Below are 17,546 nucleotides of genomic sequence, written 5' to 3'. Positions count from 1 at the left end.
ATCTGGATGGATAGACAAAGCTTTCAAGTTGAATTATAACCGATTTCACACAGATTGTTTCAAACACCAATGTCGGAAAATGGGCCACCCCAAACCCAGAAAGAAACATCAAATTCATCCACAACTCAAATTCCAAAACATGTAAAATTGTAAAGACACCAAAACAATATGATATCAAGTTATCAACCATCTATTTCATTTAACAAAGATAAAGAGAATTACAGTCACTAATTAAAAACCTAAATAGAACAACTAATAGCAAAGCAGCTAGTTAGTCCAGAACCCTCCACACTTCAAGAACTCGTGAACTTGGTCACAGCCTTTGTACCCTCAGAAACAGCGTGCTTAGCCAATTCACCGGGAAGCACAAGCCTGACAGCAGTCTGGATCTCCCGAGAAGTAATCGTCGGCTTCTTGTTGTACCTCGCAAGCCTCGACGACTCCTGAGCGAGCTTCTCAAAGATATCGTTGATGAAGCTGTTCATGATGCCCATGGCCTTGCTGGAGATCCCGATGTCAGGGTGGACCTGCTTGAGGACCTTGAAGATGTAGATCTTGTAGGTCTCTACGCTCTTCTTGTTCCTCTTCTTCTTCTTGTCTCCGGCGGCAGCTCCGGCCTCCTTGGGGAGCTTCTTGCCGGCCTTGGGCTTCTTCTCGGCGGGGGCCTTCTCGGCGACGGTGGACTTCTTCTCCTCTGCTGGCTTCTTCTCGGCGGGCTTCTTCTCGGCCTTGGGTGCCATTTGGGGTTGGAGACAGAAAGTTGGGGTTCGGGAATTTGGGAAATTAAGAGAGTAGAGACCGATTGGGAGCGAGAGGGGTTGGTGTGGGATTTGGAGACGTGTGGGGTGGTTTTTAATATATGGGGGAGAGAGATCCATTCTTATTGGCTAAGAGAGGACTCGCGGGGATCGATGATTTGGCGTAGGCATCGGCCGTAGAATTAGTTTTGGGAAACGGCTTGCATCGACGGTTTAAAGAGAGTTTTGTCACGGATCGGTGACTTGGCGTGTGGACCTGGATGGTGGTTTTTCTCGACATTTTTTCTTTTCTTTTGGACAGAACATAAAGCATCGACTTCTTATAAAAAAAAAAACAAATACATCAAGCATTGACCTTGTTTTTACCTCTGGACATCATATTTGAAGTTCTGAAGTGAATTATACAGAAGACACGGTCGAACTTAAATTCTATTTTTTTAAATAATCAACACCGTTTGAGCCATATAAAACGAGTCTTTTTTTTAAATAACTATTAAAGATTAAAACTTCTGGGGCAACCAGAATTTAGAACATCTTTAGCAATACTAGTCATTTTTTAGTCAAATTTTAGCTAAAGTAGCTAAAAAGTCATTTTAGCTAGCAACTTTATAATTACGTCTGCATCAATGCTCTCTATTTTAGCTAATTTTGAATTTATATTATTTTTTAAATGAATATTAAATGTTTAAATGTATTTATAAATTAGATAAAATAACTTAAATTGATGTTTTAAATTATAGAGATCATCTCGCTCTCTATATTTAAGAGCGAGATAGCTAAAAGTTATAATCAAGAGCCACTTAGGAGTCTGGTGTAGCTGCTAAAATAAATAAAAAACTAAACATGTTTTCCAAAATAACTAAGGAGCCACAATAAAGAGTAGGGCTGGGATTGGGCCCGGCCCGTGTAATATTTATAAGGCCCGGACCCGGACCGAAATTTTCGGGCCGGGCCTAAATTACATTTTTTTTAGTTTAGGGACCGAGTTGGGCCCGGACCGTTTTTTACGGGCCGGGTTTTCGGGCCCAACATGCTGATTAAGGGAGGGAAAAAAAACACCCTGCTCTGTCCAAATTTCATATTTTCACAAGATCAGTACCACTGATGAACATGTCAAATTCCACCTGCTGAACTTAACATAAGTACATAACAACTCAACAAATCCCAGCAAATTCAAGCAAGTGATTCATCACAATTCAAGGCAAACCAAATGAATAAATCGACCTGCTGAACAAGTTTCAAATTCCAACACAAGTACATAACAACTCAACAAATCCCAGCAAGTTTCAAATCTTCCAAGTTCCAAATAAACAACCAAACAAGTTCATATTTCTGAAAAAAAAAAAAACAAAGTAAACAAGTTCAGTAAGCAAGGAGGCAACTCCTTCACATGGATCCAGTACTCCAGCTCCAGCAGCTTCATTTCAGTTCCATCCTAGCAGTGATTGAATATAGCCTTAATGAGCTTGGACAGAAGGATTGTTCCCTGCATTTCAAGAACATGACCAGCAGCAACTCAAAAACGTGACTTGCAGCAATTCACAAACATGACCAGCAATTTAAAAACTTTCAACACTAACCTTGGTCTGCCACAGCAGTTTTCTTGCATTTTTTTTTTGAAGCCTTTGCAGCCTTGTCTCCACTTTGTTTGTCTGCAAATTCTGTGGAAAAATGTACAGAGTTAATGACATTACAAACATTGAAAAAACTGAAAACAAAGAAAAGAATTAAAAAAGATATGCAAACCATTACATCAGTACCTATCTCAGCTTGCTCATAAAATTCCATTTCTTCAATTGACGGATAATATTCAATCGAAGATGCATCTTCCTCCTTGATCCAATTCTGCAAGCATATCAATGCTTCAACAGACTTTGGAGTCAATGAACTCCGGTAGGGATCAATAACCCTTTTCCCTGTGCTAAAACAGCTCTCCGATGCCACTGTCGATACTTGAATTGCGAGAACATCCCTTGCAAGAGCTTGTAGGTTTGGATATTTCCCACCATTGAGCTTCCACCACAATAATAAATTGAATTCAGCATTCTTTGGAGGCAACTCAATAGGATCTAAGAGGTACCTATCCACCTCACTCTCAACAACCACTTCACAACTGTCTTGAAGCTCCTTCTCCCAATCAGCAAGCATTTCAGCCATCTTGCCTGTCATTGTTCTTGATGTCGAGGAGCTGCAGCCACTACTTTGAAAAGGTTCTTTGTTGCTTTTTTTCTGGGAAGTAGAGGAGCTTGCATACAAATCTGTCAAGCTCACCAAAAGTTCCTTGAGCTGCCTGCTCTTCTCCTTCATAGAGAATGTATCATAATCTAGATACTTCACTAACACATGTTCAAAGTTTCTAAGTTTGTATCGAGGGTCCAAAACTAACGCCACTAGAAGGAGCTGATTTAAATCTTCAAGTGCACCAAAGTACTTCTTGAATTTGGACTTCATTTTCACTGCCATACTAACCAAAACTTTCTCTGCTTCGCTGCCCTCAGCCATTTCAGGCCTTACAAACAGAGAATCTATCTCTCCCTCTATAGTCACAATTTGATGAAATGCCATATGAGCAGTGGGCTTTGTTGTTGCACTGATCTTGAGGGTTACATCGTAGAATATCTTCAAAAACTGCACAAATACTGCTGCCCTCTCCCAATCACTGTCATTTGGTGGCCCAATCCTCTTCCTACGCTTCTTGTTCTTGTCCTCTTCCCTAACTTCTTCATTGTCCTCAACAATATCATCATCCTCATCGAAATAACTATAGAATTTTTGCTCCTCTTCTTCTGCCATCCTCTCAAAACCCTTCCTTAACTCTAGGGCTGTACTTAACATCAAAAAGGTGCTGTTCCATCTAGTTGGAACATCAAGCACAGATATTTTCTTGCTTTCCGGTACTTCTTTTACTACACACTGCTTAAAATCATCCAACCTCGACGGAGAACTCCGCACATACTTCACAGAATTTCTTATTGCAGCCACCGACCTATCTAAAATGGTCAAACCTGATCTCACAATCAGGTTTAAAACATGAGCAAGGCATCTAACATGCAAATGCTTACCTCCCAAAAAAGGGGGAGTAGCCCAATTGCCCATCTTCTTCCTCAAATAATCTATCGCCACCTTATTCGCCGATGCATTATCCACACTCACAGTCAAAACCTTATCAATCTTCCACTGAACCAAACATGCTTCTAAAAGTTTTCCTATGCTTGTGCCTTGGTGGTTGGGAATGACACAAAAGTTTAGAATTCTTTTGTGCATTCTCCAGCCACTATCAATAAAGTGTGCCGTCACAACCATGTAATTCACATTTTGAACCGATGTCCATGTATCGGTTGTGAGTGAGACTCTGTGATTAGCTAATTCTAACCTCAGTTTTTCTTTTTGTGCTTCATACATTTCAAAAAACCTCTCGACAATTACTTTTCTACAAGGAATTGTCCACTGAGGCACAGCCACTGAACAAAAATGCTTAAATCCAGCTTTCTCAACTTGAGAAAATGGAAGCTCATCCATAACAATCATCTTACAACAAGCTGTTATACAAGCATCAGGACACCATTTCCTCATAGCTAAAGATGCATTTTTTGTTTGATCACTAGTTAAAACATGCTGGTCTAATTCCATCCTAGGAGGATACTTCTTGCATACTTTCTCAATGTGACGACTAAGTGTACTAGTGCCATTAAAACTAGAATCACCAGCAAGTTCAGTAAAGCAATAAACACACTTAGCTCGTACTTCATGGCCAACTTTTACCTGCTTTCCATCAACGGTATTGTAAATCGGCTTGTCAAATTTTTCGAAGTGTTCCCAGACCCAACTTCTTGAACTTGGCTTCAATGGCTTCACTTTTTTCTTCTCTACCCGCTTTCTCTTCATCTTCCGTGATGTTGAAGGCTGCTTTTCTTCTTTTCCTTCTCCTTCAGATGATGGCACAATTTCTTTCCCCATCTTAGAATCATCAGTGGCCATATTCAGAGTATGAAACCCAGCCCGTAAAACAACTGAAGCTGAGAAAAAAAAATAAAGATTCAAAACAATGTTCAAACAACTAGCAGAACTATTAACTATTAAGTACCAAAATCAATCTCTTAATCAACTAGCAGAACTATTAAGTACCAAACTATTGATTCATAAAACTATTAAGTACCAAACTATTAACAGTTAACACTTAACAGTTGATTCATAGTATGATAACAAAATCAATCTCTGAACTGTTAATAGTATGATAACTATTAAGTACCAAAATCAATCTCTTAATCAACTAGCAAAACTATTAACAGAAAGTACCAAAATTATGATAATAGATCGTTAGAGACGTTTTAGCTTGTGAGCTTAGAAACCCCCAAAATTGATGCAGACCAAATCACCAAAATTGCTTTCTTCTTTTCCTCGCACTCTCGCAGACCTTCCTTGCAGACAATCTTCTCACTGCCATGTATGATTGAAAGGAAATCGCATAAGAGATGGCATCGAACTTTTAGATTCAAGATCGAACTTTCAGATTCCAACAATCAAGTACAATGAGAAATTGAGAATTACTTACGAATGTCGCCTCAGATGGTATCGAACTTCCAGATTCAAGATCGAACTTCGATATTTGCTTTCAGTTTGCTTTGATTCAAGATCGAACAGTCGAAGCAAAGTCGAAGAGAAGATGAGAGAGTGAGTCGAAGACTGGGCTGAGAGAGTGAGACTGAGAGGTTAGACAGTTAGAGATTAGGCGGCGACATGGTGGTAGGCTGAGACAGTGAGACTGAGAGAGGCCGAGGCCTGAGGGTGAGTCGAAGAGAGGCTGAGGCGTTGAGGGACTGAGGGTTAGGGATCGAGTAACCCTAAGTTAGGTCACTAGTTGGGATCGTAATCCCCTGCAGCATACATATTGTAAGCCTATTATCATACCAATAATATACAAACATGTGTCAAAGAACAATAACTTCGGGCCTTCGGGCTTTTTTTTTTTTTGTTTTTTGAGGCCCGGGCCCGGACCGTTTTATATTTATTTCGGGCCGGGCCTTAAAAAACAGGTATAGGAAAAACTAAAGACCGGACCGTTCGGGCCGGTCCCGGGCCGGTTCCGGGTTTTCGGGCTAAAATCCCAGCCCTAATAAAGAGTCTACTAAATATGCTCTTACAATGTCAAACAACAAAGCAAAAGTAGCCTCAGAGTATTGGTCCAAGTTACAACAGTAGAAGTATCATGACCTAGAGTGGTTATTGCATCAGTCACAAAGTTCACTTCCCTTAAAACATGCTTGAACGAGATGGAATCAAACTGTGTAACCAACCTTCGCATGTCTTCGATTATCTTGAAAAGTCTCAGGTTGCCTGAGGATTCCACAAACAACATTAATGACGAGCTTAGAATCACATTCGACTTCAATTTTCATGAAGCCTCGCTCTAAAGCATACTTATTGGTTATAGTTGGTAAAGTCAAAATTATTAAATTTCTCTAAATGAAAACAATTGCGGATGGATAACATGATTAGGAAGATCATGAATCTCAATAAAAGCTACAAAAGCTTAAAGAATCAACAATAAAATTTCATAATATGACTATATTTTCTATTTAAATTCTAGGGCTATTTATAATTTTATATGGAGATGAAGATACCTAAATAAGATAACAGCAACCCTAACTAACTTGATAGACTGACATTGCCAACTGTAATAAACTCAAGATCCCCCTCAATCTCACCGGGGGTTTACCAACCTGAGATTGCTGCAGTGCTAAGCATGAATAAAAACATATTCAAGCTGCAAATCACCTTTTCTGGATATAGTATGAGATTTGGAGGCATATGGGGTTGCACTAGCAGTAGTGTCTGCATGCCACTCTTCATGTTGAGGACGCTCAAGAGCTTGAGCAGCCATTGTTAGATCACTAATAGGCATTGGAAGAGCATGCAAAGAAGGAAGTGTAAGAAATCCAATAGTTGCCTGAACATTCATGGTAGTGAATGTATGTGGAGGAGTAGCACCGTGAAAAGCATTGTTGGATCTATAATGACAATCAAAAGCAATGTGCCATCTTTTCCCACAAATTCGGCAGTCGACAGTAGAAGATGAGGCATTATTGTCATTCCTGCAGTAAAAGATGACCGATGCATGACCTTACTTGCGACAAATCTGACACTCTGGTATATCATTGTTTCCACCACTGTAACCACTGGAAACATTGTTGTCATAGATCCTTCCTTAGTTATCTCTCTTCTTATATTATTACCAAAGCTCATGTTGCCATTGTTATTGAAGTTCCTATACGGAACGTACCATTAAAAGTCCTATTGTCGTAGTTATTATTACCAGTGTGGTAATTCCCATTGTTGCTCAAATTCTCATTTTTAATGTTGTAGATGCCTTGAGAGGAATTGTTACTGTAATATTGCCAATATTGGAAAAACTGTCATTTAAACTTTGAGTATATCGCTTTGTATGAGCAACCATAACAGATATAGGAGATTGAGTTTGAAGCACAATTGCTTTTGAAAATCTCTCTCAACGTACAACCACCAACAAAGACTGAAACTTTTGTATAGAGATAGATTTGTCCATGGCTCTAATAACCACATTAATGTTGTTATACTCACGAGCTAAACCTTCAAAATCTAGGACAATAATATCTTCATCAGTACTACAAAAGCCAATTGGTACTAATTCATTAGACATGTCGAATATACTTGTCTATAAAATCAACATTTTTCTATAAAGTATGTAGATTGGTCTTAAGTTGCATGACATATGAGCTTGAAATAACCGAATATTTATCCTCAATCTCAACCAAGCCTCCCTTGAACTTCTGGTTTCAACCAAATAGTACAATACAATATCAAAAGTTTTTCTAAAATGAAAGATTTACATTTCCCCTAAAATTGAAGTTTTTGCTTGGCATCTAATTAGAGGAAGGCTAAAGACAAGAGATATGATCTTCACTAATCTGGCTATTAACCACTTTTGTCTTTTTTGCAATTTTGATATTAAATCTCTTTATCATCCTTATTTTCATTGCTCTTACACCAAAGAGATTTGGCGCGGTTCAGATATTAATTGTGATCATTCTGATTGGAATAATTCTTTCTTGTGCTGGATGACTTCATTGCTTGTCAAGATTTTCAATGAGTTTTGTATTACTTTTGGTTAACAGATAAATAACGAGAAATCAAGAGTTTATTTTTCTCCAATCACTCCCCTACAAATGTCTAGATTAATGTGTGAACTTCTAGACTTTGTGGAAGTTGAGAATCCGAGTAATCATTTGTGGCAAATAAGAAAATAAGAGGCACTAATCTATATAAAGGAACATGTCAATAGAAAAATTTAGGGATCAAAGTAGAGCTCCCTTTCTATGGCAGGAAGATAAATTTTTATAAAGTCAGTTGTTATGGCTAATCCTGCTTACCCTATGGCACGTTTTGAGTTTCCTAAAAGTATTTGTAATGAGTTAAATTCTATCATTGGGAAGTTTTGGTGGGAATCGATCAAGTCAGAATGGTCAGAAGATACACTGGAAAAATTGAGATTTTTTGGGTATTCCCAAATCTAATAGAGGATTGGATTTTAGAGACTTACATTACTTCAATTTGGTCATACTTGCCAAGCAGTGCTGACATCTACTATAGGAGCCTAATTCTTTATGAGCCCAAGTTCTCAAGGCAAGATATTTTTTGAATTGCAACTTCTTTGAAGTTGTAAAAGGTTATCAAGCATCTTGGAGCTGGTCTAATCTCTTAGATGCTACAGATCATTTGCTTAATGACAGTAGTTGGCAAGTCATCAATGGCTATTCCATAAACATATGGAAAAACAAGTAGCTATCCCTCCAGCAATTTCTCACAACCAATCTAGTGGCTCTTCACATTTGATGAATAAGAAAGCCTAGAAGGTTTTGTGGAAGTTACATACCCTTCCAAAGCTTTTCTTATGGAGAGTACTGAATGAAGAAGCACTTACTATGCATAATATAAATCCTATATGTCCTATTTGTAGGGATGTTGCTGAGAACTTGGATCTTCTTTGTCCTTGGGTTGAAATGGTATGGTTTGGCTCTCCTTTAGCTCTAGGCCTTAAAGTCGACAAGCAACACATTACTACCTTTGATTAATTGCTACAAAATATGGCTACAACATCATCCAATAAAAGTGATAAAAAGAGAGTTCTTACCATTATCAGCTTCTTATTTTGGACTTATTTGGAAGGCTAGGTATCATTACCATTATCAGCTACAACACCATTACCATTATCCTCTCTCTCTAAAACCTAGAGAGAGAAATCCGATATGAAATTCAAGTCCCCTCCTCCCCCATTTCTCACCTAGTTCTTGATGCATCCAGATATAGATCGTGGGTTGAAGAGTTGGGGGAGGTCTCCTGCTCAGGCTTTGACTCTGTCTACTTTCATATCTTTTCTCTAGCTTTACCAGCTTCTTCTCACCCTTGTGGTGATTTTGTACCCTCTGTGGTGTTTATCCTGGCAATGTCCAGCATAGGAGGACTTTGTTCCACGATTTCTCTTTTCTTTTCTTCTAACTGTCAATCAATCCTACAAGTTTCCAAGTCAAAAATCAATCAATCCCACAACAAAGCTCTGCTCTCTACCCTCAACCTCCAAGGGGCTTATTATGGCTGCAATTACAAAGTGCAAGTCACTTACCTAGGCGAGTATGGGTGCTCACGCATGTGTTTTTCACCCCTTATTCTCTGTTGTTACTGTTCTTCTTCTGGTTCTATGCTCTGGATCTCGAACTCTGTTCGGTAGCCATGTTTTCTTCTTGGTCTGGATGGTGGAGAAATGGAGTTTATTGTGAGGGATCACATCCCTTTGGTTGTTGGTGGTTCTCTTTTGATTTGTACATTGGGATTTGAATGGCAGCGATTTTTCAGCACGAAACTTCTAGTGTTCTATTTCCGGCCATATCTCGGCGATGGTGCGCGGCTGGCGGCGAGAGTTGGATAGCAATAGCTAAGGTTTCAGAAATGGGTTAATTCCTTGGCACTGGCTCTCTTAGAGCTTATGATTTTCCTTTCTAGTTCTTGTCTGTTTAGGCTTGTCCAACAGATTGGTTAAGTATTTCCATTATCAGTCCATTGTGCTAGTTTTGGGGCAGCTTAATTGATCCCCTCTTCCAAAAAAACATCTAGAAGGTTAAGTGTACTTTTATTTATCAACAAAAATCTTTGTCGGTGAGTTTCACAATTAGCTTTGCAATCAACTGCCTATGCTTAATGAATGGCCCAAATTAGCTACAAAATTCTCCCATCTCCAAATGTGTTTGAATAAACTTTTATTTATCAACCCTAATAGTATTGATTTAAATGAAGGCCATGTCATATGTCGCCATTGTCACCAGTGGTGCTGTCGTACTTCTCCGCAAAGTACCATCACGAGAAACTACAGAATCAAAGCACGCCAGAAAGCAACAAGGGCCAACTGCATAGATTTGGACACCGCTATAGAACCCCATAATTTCTTCAATGTTCCTTGAAAAACTTCACGCTTAACAGTTTGACGACAGAAAAAACGACAAAGCAAGTATGCACTACAATTATAAGATTTATAATTGTAGAAAGGTCAAATGAGAGTTTGGAGATAAGACTCGCCGTTTCCTTAATGCTAGACATTGAAGAAATTGCTTCTCGTTAAAACCCTAGAGTGTCCTTTCAAACATCTTAGAACCTTGTTTCGAGTTTAGCTAATAAATCTGAACTAGCCCTTGCCCTTTTTAAATCTCAGGGAGAGAGAGAGTGAATCAAACGTCAAATTTTATGGGAGAAAGCTTAAAAAATAAAAAATAAAAAATTGTATCGTGGGCTTCTTGCTTACGACTGAATCATAGTGGGCATTGACCAAAATTACAATTGTAGTGGGCTTGAATCGAACCAAGTCTGCAGACTACGAGGGCATTTTCGTAAGTCCATTCGTGTTAATTCGTTAAAGCCGAAGCTCGCCAACGCCTTCACCACTTCAAAAGCAAAAACCCTAGTGCGCCTCTGCTCTCCAAACTCTCCCAACCCCGCCGCCCCCCCGTCTTTTGCTCTCAGTAGTCTCAGGTAAAAGTCTACTCTCCACCCAACTCCACAAAATGCACGAATCGATTAATAACAGCCGACCCATCACGATTTCTGACTCTGAATTTGATTGTCTTGTGCTTTCAGATCTAAAAGAAGCGGAAAAATGGTGAGAGTCAGCGTTTTGAACGATGCTCTGAAGAGCATGTACAACGCCGAGAAGAGGGGCAAGAGACAGGTCATGATCAGGCCTTCGTCTAAGGTCATCATCAAGTTCCTTATCGTTATGCAGAAGCACGGTTCGTAATTTCTTCACTCCTTTTTGTATTTTGAAAAAGAAAGCTTGAATCTTTATATCATGTGTACTTTTTGGAGTTGTGTGTTGTGCTGATCGAACTATGTGATTATTGGGGTCTGGAATTGCTTAGTTATCTGATTACTGGGTCTGAAATTGTTTGGTTAGATGATTTATTGGGTCTGAGATTAGCTAGTTATCTGATTATGGGTTCTGTGGCTGGCTATTATGTGATTAATGGGTCTGGAATTGTTTGGTTGTATGATAATTGGGTTTGAAATTTTGCAGGTTATATCGGAGAGTTTGAGTATGTTGATGACCATAGATCTGGAAAGATTGTGGTTGAACTCAATGGGAGGCTGAACAAGTGTGGGGTTATCAGTCCTCGCTTTGATGTTGGTGTCAAGGAGATTGAAGGCTGGACTGCTAGGCTTCTTCCTTCAAGACAGGTTTGCCTTTGTTAACTCATCACTGTATTAGATGTTAGGTTACCATAGTGTTGTATATGTTAAATATGGCTTGCCCAGTTGATACATTTTCATTTGCCTTGGATGTTGCAATATACCCCTTTGAGTTTTTGCTTATAAATGGAGTATACATTTGCAGTTTGGATACATTGTGTTGACAACATCTGCTGGAATCATGGATCACGAGGAAGCTAGGAGAAAGAATGTTGGTGGCAAGGTTCTCGGTTTCTTTTATTGAGCAGTCTATTAAACAGAGATCTTCGTCTTTTTCAAATTTTGGTTTAGTTTGCTGGGATGATTTCATAGACTTGATTCCCAAGGCTGGTATTGAGAGTTTATTGTACCTGGATATGACTTCTTTGTTTTGCTTGGATTGACCTTCATGTTATTGCACCTTCGATATTAATGTTATTTTGTATTCACCATCAGTAGTCTCTGTTTTGGGTCGATATAAATTAAGTGAAAAAAGGAATTCTGTTTACAATACACTAATGCAACAAGAGTTGTATTGAATCTTGATTCAAGTTGTGGCTAATTTTTTTTACCTATACCATGAACCTCATTTTCCGACAGGGAATTGAGATATGCTTAGATGATGTTGGGATAAAATGAAACTGCCCAGCTGCAGTTGTCCCTGTTGTTGAGCAGTATCATTTTATCCCAAACATCATCTAAGCATATCCTGATTTTGTGTCCTTGGATGACATTCATGTTTTAGGTTGGTTTGCAAGATTCTGTAGAACCCTTTTTCTGTTGGTGTATTGGAATACATTGTGTTCCTTGAGGAACTTTTCTTTCATTTGATTTTGTATCGAGAGCAGAGACTTGCATAGTGGTGAACTTATTGTTCTGAAAATGTTTGCTTGGTAATTGAGAATCTCCTGAAACTCTCAGTTCTTTTACACTACATCTTTATATACTCATATGTGAAGAAGATACAACTATTGGGTTCTGTTGCTTATGGATCAATGTTCTGCTTCCTTGGGTTAACATTCCGTGCCTGTCATGCGATGCATAATGAGTTAATGACAGTAACTTTATGTGCAAATATATCCAAATATATGATATTAGAAGTATCCTGGTTTTGAGCACTGTTTCCCCGGGTGATTAACATGGCCATGTGTTTTGATTGGGACGGTGAAAATTATGAATTGCTTATGGACAATAATGTCGATATGATGTAGATTTAGATAAATTTACAAAGATGGGAGCGCTTTCCAATGGTTGGATGTGTAACGGTTGGAGGTCCTAAATCCTGACTTACATGCACTTAGGTTGGGGCGGATCAAGTGAGGTCCGCCGGCCCGACCTGTCAAAAAGCCCGGCCCCTAAAAGCCCGTAAATATATAAATAACGGAATTAGGAGTTGTACCCTATATGCACGGAAAGCCCCATGTGTCTAGTTTTTGAGGAATTTTACGGTTTGAGGTTCTGACTTTTCTAGAAGGAGTTATGACAATTTAAGTGAAGGTAGTTCAGCTTGAATGAAAATCTGCAACATCTTTTTACAAGTTCATGTCTAGAACCGAACTTCGCTGAATTACTGGGAATTGCTCGGATGGAATTAGGAGTTGTACCCTATATGCACGGAAAGCCTCATCTGTCTAGTTTCTGAGGAATTTTACGGTTTGCGATTCCAACTTTTCTAGAAGGAGTTATGACAATTTAAGTAAAGACAGTTCTGCTTGGACGGGAATCTGCAACATTTTTTTACAAGTTCATGTCTAGAACCGAATTTCGTTGAATTACTCGGAACTGCTCGGATGGAATTAGGAGTTGTACCCTATATGCACGGAAAGCCCCATCTGTCTAGTTTCTGAGAAATTTCACTGTTTGCGATTCCGATTTTTCTAGAAGGAGTTATGACAATTTAAGTGAAGGCAGTTCAGCTTGAACGAGAATCTGCAACATCTTTTTACAAGTTCATGTCTAGAACCGAACTTCGCTGAATTACTGGGAACTGCTCGGATGCAATTAGAAGTTGTACCCTATATGCACGGAAAGGCCCCTATGTCTAGTTTTTGAAGAATTTTATGGTTTGCAATTCAAACTTTTCTAGAAAGAGTTATGACAATTTAAGTGAAGACAGTTCAGCTTGGAAGAGAATCTGCCATCTTTTACAAGTTTATGTCTAGAAGGCCCATCACATATATTTGGAAATTTCCAGTGTGGCACATCATCATTATTGAAGATCCAGGACTTTTAGACATGTTTATATATGTGTGTGTTTTTATATATATGTTAGGGTATAGCACAGCACCGTTGCAATAGTCGGTGATAATAACCATTGTTAATCATTGCTAAGAATCCCCCGTGGTCGTGCTACATATTAGAGCGTACGTGAGGTAATTGTTCGAAAATTCATCTGCAATTAATCTTTTCTACAAGTATGCTAATAGGCTTATTGGTCTCCCCCAAAATTACATGTCAACTTCAACTTGATCAATCTTATTTACCCATCCCATAACACCTTTTAAATAGTATAAGATTGTTTAGTGATCCAATTGTATCAAACAAATGTAAATACATATACAGTTGGATCGATACCAATTGATCTCATACTTGTTTGTTTGTGCAGGATGAAAGAAACAAAATACCAAATTCGATTTGGATTACTGAGCCAAATTGATTTGGATCCAAGGACGTGTAACTCTAGCAGCTCTAATGGTTTCAAATTTTCAGAATAATTAATTATGGGCAACTTATTCCAACTCCGATCCTAAACACAAAACCAACTCCACCATGGATCTGTGGATGAATCTGCTAGCTACTTCGTTTTCATACTTTAAAGTCCCCATTCTTTCTGTGAAGTTGGCCCATTCCATCATTACATCACATTCGATCTGTAACCACCAGTTAGAACGCTTCTGCATGAACTCAAACCATTAATTTGTCTTTGCGTGTCCACAAATACATATATACTGCAGGGAATCATTTCCTATTATAAACAGAAGCATTATACAAATTATATTTAAAGCCCCAAGTGATCAATCACAATGCTTTAGGCTGTTCATCAAGCTCATTAGTACTTTGAACAGATTATCAATTGCAGAAAAGCAACAACTATAATTAAAAAGCTCTAGTAGTAGCTATGTTTAACAATGTTTCTTTCTTCTCATCCAAGCCACAGCAAACATGGGAAAGAAACCAAACTACACACACACACACACACACACACACACACACACACACACATATATATATATATATATATATATCTATCTAGTTAACTCCTTTATAGAGTACCTTAATGATCAAACTGAACATCATCATCATCCTAGATATTGCTCTGCCAAAGAGTCCTTAGTTGCCCAAAAAAGGTAATGACATCAAACTTTTAATGGCGGTTGTTTATACCCTCCTCGATCCTCCTCATCTTTGTTGTCCTCGTCTTCATCACCCTCACTGATCTGGCCGCTGCATGCCCTTGTAGTTGCCATGGAAGCTTTGATGGAGGCCATGGATGAGTGGCAGTGAAAGAGGAGGCTTGTGAGCTTTAAAGGGGTTATAGGAATAGGGTTTGGGTTCGGTGGAAAGAGTATCTTCCAAGCATATACTTGAAGCATTAACATGCTGGCCCATGCTTTTTTAAACTTTAGGTATTTTTATGGGAACATGGATGTAACTAAAGTTGGGGTTGCTACTAGCTTCTTGTTAATTGTCTTTTGTATTTGCCTTGTCATTCTGCTTTGGACTGTATTGTCCTCCTTCCTGAGGTACGTGGACAACTGCAACTGCATATACAAGAAGCTTTGGAGCAAACCGATCGATCGAGCAATCCAAATCTTCTCTCAGAATCAAATACAATTTATTAACAAAGAAAAGAGAAAAGAAGGGGGATTATATTACTTTAAAGGTAGTTGAGGTGGAGTGAGTGTTGATAAATTTAGATTCTAAACTTTCAATCTTAGTGTGCAAATGGATTCTGCTCATTATCGAGAATGCAGAAAAGGACTGCATGTAATATTGTAATTAGTTGTAGGGGGTGAAGAGGTCTAATTCTATGGCATTAAGCAAGAATTTGAAAATCAAATATCAATTTGAGCCAACACTTTTGAAAGACGACTTCGATCATCACACTCAAACACTACTTTCCCAAGATCCCCTTGTTAGAAAAACTTTTATTTTGCTATTGGCCACGAACCTATCAAACAAGTGTATGAGCGTGCTTAGCCTTTCATTGTAGTGAATATTTCACGCTATCACATTGACATAAACTGTTCGCAATTTAAAGTCATTCTAGTCCCCTAGGGGCTTAGGGCCATATAATTGGGACCCCAGCCACATTCGCACACTTACAAACAAGCAGTACTTTTTTCTTTTGAAACATGATGAAATAGTGTTACCAATCTATTATCTAACTTTTCCGGTTGCTTTCTATAGACTTTCTCATTGTTTGTCTCCTTCACATCTTTATACAAGTTTTGATAATAAGTAAGAACGGTTCATCTTCAAAATGCTAAGGACACTAATTTGAACCAATCACGGATTTGATCAATTTTGATCATTAGGATTGTCTTATTTATATTACAGGCAGGCAGATAGTAGGTATGGCTTATCATTGTAATGCTTGACAAGCATGTGAAGCACATATATGTGTTGTATTAATTGGTAGAAAAAGATCAGGACCAATGATGAAATCAATTAGAGGTGTACGTATTTTCTTAATACAAAATGCACCTATCATGGCTTGTCCAAGTAAAGTGGCACCATTTCCGCTCCGTGTCTCCCAATCATATTTCAATTAAGAGGCATCTTCATTAGATTTCCATATAAATTACCACTATCTCACTCCCCTAGTCCCCTGATCTTATTTGCCCAAATTAAATCTTCAATACGAAGACCTTTGCAGATTGAAAAGAGTTCTGCTGATTAAAGAAGTGTACGTTATACAGTATTGGCAGCTTCATTTGCTAGCCAAGTTTTATTCTACAATTTCTACATTGTTATCTTGAAAAAAATTTTGGGTAGCTAACGATCTGTATCATTTGTTTGGATTTATCGTGTTAGAATTTGCTTAACATGCATGTGGGGAAGAAAAGTATAGCAGATACTAACGGAAACATTGAATTTAGTTAAGGGCAGAAGAACTGAAGGAATGAATGAACTGATCGACAGGTTATAATCACGCGTTCAATGAATTACCTTGAAGAAAATTAAGACGAAGACAATAAGCAAAGCAAAGCTTGCCGTGTACTTCTTCACCTTGCCCTTCAGATGGTACATCGAAAAAAAGAAAAAAGAAAAAAGAAAAAAGAATGTACCACTTCCTGCTATCAAGTGTATCTAGGACTGCAAATTTTTGAAAATGATATATGAATATATCACAGAAGCAACTGCTTCTCTTTAGGAAATATTAAACTGTATGAACTGGTGCTGGTAGACAATTAGAGATAGAGAAATCAATCTTGAAGATTCTCAATAGTCAAGGCCCACAGCATGGAATACCTAGGAGAGATTTATGGGCGGGCTGAGACTAGCTTAGATTCACATTGTAATAAAAAATTTATGAAGTTAGATGCTCATTGATTCCCCACAAAATAGTGCAATATAGGGTTTTTGATTCTCGTCTATGTATCTGTCTCCTGAAATGTATATAATTCTATATAGACATTAGACAGTTTGTGGACTACACTCCACAGACTCGTCCACTAAAAAAATTATGGAAAGTAATTATTTTGTAAAAAAAAGCAAGGTGTAAACTTTTGCCAGAGCGATCTCAAAGTAAATCAAATTGACAGTAGGCGAAGAAGCTCAAAATCCGATCAACCGTTAAACAAAACTTTACTTTCTGATATTTTAATCACGCCCTTCATATCTGTTTAAGCACCTCCCTAATGACATGCCCTTCCTTTTTTTCGCTGGTTGTGTTGCAACAAGATGAGCAACTAAGCCACCCGAACTCCCGAAGCATAGTCATCATCCTATTCCTACCTTTCTATAGAATCTTTCTTGGAGAAGTAGTATTGTAGTGTAACCAGATATAAACATCTGGAAAATGTATATTGGTGAAAT

General features: G+C 38.3%; 2 protein-coding genes across 2 annotated transcripts; one reads left to right on the top strand and one right to left on the bottom strand.

Moving 5' to 3' along the window:
- Window positions 1-169: 169 nt before the first annotated feature.
- LOC112167184 (probable histone H2B.1) lies at window positions 170-839 on the bottom strand. The gene has a single exon (XM_024304153.2). It carries the CDS (start codon window positions 738-740, stop codon window positions 294-296), a length of 447 nt encoding a protein of 148 aa, XP_024159921.1. The 5' UTR covers window positions 741-839; the 3' UTR covers window positions 170-293.
- A 9,827-nt stretch (window positions 840-10,666) lies between these two features.
- Window positions 10,667-12,387, top strand: LOC112168034 (40S ribosomal protein S15a-1). Its single transcript, XM_024305151.2, has 4 exons — window positions 10,667-10,811; window positions 10,917-11,068; window positions 11,353-11,513; window positions 11,671-12,387. Exons 2-4 carry the CDS (start codon window positions 10,936-10,938, stop codon window positions 11,767-11,769), a joined length of 393 nt encoding a protein of 130 aa, XP_024160919.1. The 5' UTR covers window positions 10,667-10,811; window positions 10,917-10,935; the 3' UTR covers window positions 11,770-12,387.
- The last annotated feature ends 5,159 nt before the right edge of the window (window positions 12,388-17,546 follow it).

The sequence above is a fragment of the Rosa chinensis genome, chromosome 5 (assembly GCF_002994745.2).
Source record: "Rosa chinensis cultivar Old Blush chromosome 5, RchiOBHm-V2, whole genome shotgun sequence".
NCBI lineage: Eukaryota > Viridiplantae > Streptophyta > Magnoliopsida > Rosales > Rosaceae > Rosa > Rosa chinensis.
The sequence above is the reverse complement of the archived record's forward strand: the minus strand, read 5'-3'. Positions and strand labels throughout refer to the sequence as shown.